At 37.3% G+C, this 3,602-nt stretch overlaps 1 protein-coding gene across 1 annotated transcript; it reads left to right on the top strand.

Moving 5' to 3' along the window:
* Nucleotides 1–398: 398 nt before the first annotated feature.
* Nucleotides 399–1,697, top strand: LOC145903759 (uncharacterized). Its single transcript, XM_082991895.1, has 4 exons — nt 399–444; nt 516–592; nt 1,034–1,266; nt 1,396–1,697. The coding sequence occupies exons 2-4, from the start codon at nt 523–525 to the stop codon at nt 1,603–1,605; spliced, it is 513 nt and encodes a 170-aa protein (XP_082848021.1). The 5' UTR covers nt 399–444; nt 516–522; the 3' UTR covers nt 1,606–1,697.
* The last annotated feature ends 1,905 nt before the right edge of the window (nt 1,698–3,602 follow it).

A 3,602-nucleotide genomic window follows, 5' to 3' on the forward strand; every position in this document is an offset into this window, starting at 1 on the left:
GAAAAAATGATTTTATAAAACAATATAAATAATCGAAAGCTGTTTGACTCAAAAATAACTTGTAAATGCTAAATTGTATCAGTAAAATATTTATATGACACAATCGAAAACAACCAAATTAATTTTTTTTTAAATATTGCATTTTTTGGGGTTGTGGATATTAATTAATTTTTTGTTTTTTAAAGCCGTATGTTCGAAGTTTCTCAGTCAAATTTTGCAGCAATCCTGGATGCAGAAGCGGAATGTCATTACGAATTTTTGCATGTTGGGCCATTCGCCAGTTCGTTTTCTTGAAATTACATAAGTGAGAAATTTGCATGAATACGTGCAGACACCGAGTCCCAGACCCTTATAAAAGGAGGAAAAACCCAGAAGATTGGAGCATATATGTCAAGCAACTGGAAAGACTTCATACTACAACATTGTTAGAGGTTTCCGATACAGGTTTGTATTGAGTTGATTTTCTGTGTGTGTTGTTTTTACTTCGTTTAATTCTCTTCAAAATTTTAATTCAGAAAAAGGATGCTACGAGTTCTTATTGGTATGATTGCAGCAGCCTTGGTGCTTGACTGTTCATTCGCCTCCAAGCAAGGTAATTCATTTTTTGTGAAAAATATTGTAATAGTGCAGTTGTGTTCGCCCTTTCTTGTCGTTTTTTCACTTCTTCTTTTCTTTTGTAGCGTTTTTTCTTTGTTGATGTGCGTCAATATTGTCCACATTGCTTAATTTACATTTCATACCTCCTGATAAAGGCGCCTGAATAACAGCCGAAACGTCGATAAAATAAAGTTTGCCAGAAGAGCAGTATTCAGCAAAAATATATGCCTGGCAGCGTCAGTAACAATTTATTACTTTAATGACGTTTTCCAAATAAAAATTATTAAATCAATATGAAATACATATATGAATACAAAATCAAATCAAACAAGGATTATAGATCTCCCGAATACAGTTTCTGTTTGGCAATTTCCAGTTTACTCCTTGGTGGATTTAGTTGTGTTGTGAAAAGTTAACCCAAAATCATTTGTTTCAGATCGCGACAAATGTGAAGGGGTTGTCTACAACGGTAAGTGCTACCACCTTGCATTTACTTACGGTACGGGAGTTGCTTTAATCCCTGGAAGAAGCTGGTGTCAGTTTTATGGTGGCGTGCTTGCTGAAATCGACAGCGAAGCAATGTACGACGTCATGTACGATTATGTGCAAACAGCTTGGGTGGACAAAAAGAGGTTATATGTGAATGTGCTGCTTGGATCTTACTACGAGGTGACAAATTTCGTTTCTCCTCTCGTTGGCGTTTGCCTAAATATTTTATAATGTTGATACTATTCTGTAAAGATTTTCTAGTGTTTTTCACATCATATAATTTTTACTAAAAAAAGCTTTTGTTTGTAGCCTGGCAACAAACTCATCAGACTCTCAAACGGCAACAAATGGCGTCCACGCGACAACTTGTGGCATGTAGGATGGCCTCACACACAACCGGACGAAACGTCATTGGGATTCCAAGTAATCACAGGACCCGGACGATCACAGAAAGGATTTTTCAACAACGACGGTTTGGGCATTCATTCTCCGGTCCCTCTTTGCACCAGAAACATCTAAAACTTCTGCGGCTTGGAGATGCTCAACGACACGTTGGGCCAGTTGTAATAAGTGTGCCGCCAACATAATGTACTGCTTGTAATTTCATTTAATTCGCTCATAATAAAACATTAATCAGGCAAATTTTGAAGGTGAAGCGCACTGGCAAAAGCCTTAAAGTGCATGTGATACTGAAAAATATAAATTGTTAATAATTAAACTAAGAGATGTTCATGACTTTAAAACATTTTTGGGAAAAAAAGGAGCTTGATACGGCGACGGATTTTTGAGATACAGCTGATCAAAGTCGCATTTTTACCGCTGCGAACGAAATTATTGTTACGTGACGCCATAGGAGGCGCTTGGGTCGTTCGATTGCTGGCAGAAACGCGTAGATATGGAAACCATTGTGAAACTGGTTTGGTATAGTATTGCATTAAACAAGGGACAACAAGTAAACAAGTGCAACAAACGGATTTTGATGTTAATTTAAGCTGCACGTAGATGACCGCTGTTTCGACCTGTTCTGTCTATCGGTAGAGATGTCACATTCCATCAGAATGACCTCAAACACGGGCCTTTTTACGTTCGATTTGATCGTGACGTCACTTTCAATCAAGTGCCAAACCACTTTCCGCTCCCTAGAATGTTTATTAAATCTCTGTATCTGTCAAGAATTGCGTGCTGAACAGCGTGAAAGTAATCAAAATCGGTAGTGCTATCACGTATTTCATCAGAATGACCTCAAACACGGGCCTTTTTACGTTTTCAAATCAGTGTTTCAAACCTTTCTGGATCATAAAACCAAGCTACCCTGGTAGGCTGTCCATCGATTACCGTATCTTTAGTTTCTGATTTGTAGGTTGCCTCACTTGCTGGACCTGTGTTTAAGCTCAGTTTTTACGCTGCTGACGCCATAAAAGGAAGTGAAAATAAATGATTACATGGACATATTCGCTAAGGGATAGACGTGTTCATGAAAAGACTAACAAACGTGTTTGGCATGTGTATCAACATACACCACCGGTGGTTGTGATTTTAAAACGCAAAAAAACATAAAAAGACACGCGTCGAAGGTCATTCTGATGGAATACGTAATATCTCTACCCGATTTTTATTACTTTTACGCTGTTCGGGTCGCAATTCTTGACAGATACAAAGATTTAAAAAAAATTCTAGGGAGCGGAAAGTGGTTTGGCACTTCATTCAAAGTGACGTCACCGGTAAAGCGAAAAACGTAAAAAAACCCGTGTTTGAGGTCATTCTGATGAAAAACCTGGAACTTCTGCTGTGGTATTGATGCGATATAATTGGCTAGTTAAATGTTTTTTAAAATTTTGTTTCATACTATGATATAAACCCAGAAGCTCATTTGTATAGGTTTAATCTTATCCTGAAATGCTGCCTAATGATGCGAAAGTGATTTTACGAAAAATTAAATTTGGATTCTGCCAGAATGACAATAGTGTTTTATCGAAGTACAGAGTAGTGTCGTTGCTGGCTTGCTGCTATACCCTTTGGTCTTTTGATAAACAGGGACAAATAAGCCATTGGTTTGTGACGTCACAGTGACATACTTTGTAAAAACCTGTCCCTTTCGTTAATATGTTGAATAAAGAAATTAAAAATCACATCAGAAAGTTTTTAGTGACCGCTGAGAAAAACCGGAAATATCATTGAATTCAAAAGTTGTCGTTGACAAATCAGTTTTTTGCTCGACAATAACATTGGCAGATTGTTTTCATCGTTTTGTGCATTAATAGGTTAAAACGTAGCCTACAGGTATGTTTCAGAACTTATGATGCAACAGATCGCATCTAAAACCCTCATACACATGAAGCCCTGACACTCCCATAACATTGTTTTTTGCGTCAAACGAGTTGTAACAAATGTATGGCATTATGTCATAAATTGCGATAAAGATTTTTTTAAAGGGATTTTGAGCAGTGAAAGCCCTCGGGATAAGTTTGTTGTTTATCACTATGTGAAATTGTAGCTTCAGAGTGAACATACATTTG

Source organism: Ascidia mentula, chromosome 5 (assembly GCF_947561715.1).
Source record: "Ascidia mentula chromosome 5, kaAscMent1.1, whole genome shotgun sequence".
Classification (NCBI taxonomy): Eukaryota; Metazoa; Chordata; class Ascidiacea; order Phlebobranchia; family Ascidiidae; genus Ascidia; species Ascidia mentula.

Excerpts from the sequence above, each read along its gene's own strand:
- LOC145903759 (XM_082991895.1), top strand. The coding sequence starts at position 523 with ATGCTACGAGTTCTTATTGGTATGATTGCAGCAGCCTTGGTGCTTGAC. Across the intron at positions 593-1,033 it reads TTCATTCGCCTCCAAGCAAG|ATCGCGACAAATGTGAAGGG; the intron begins GTAATTCATTTT and ends CATTTGTTTCAG. Across the intron at positions 1,267-1,395 it reads TGCTTGGATCTTACTACGAG|CCTGGCAACAAACTCATCAG; the intron begins GTGACAAATTTC and ends TTTTGTTTGTAG.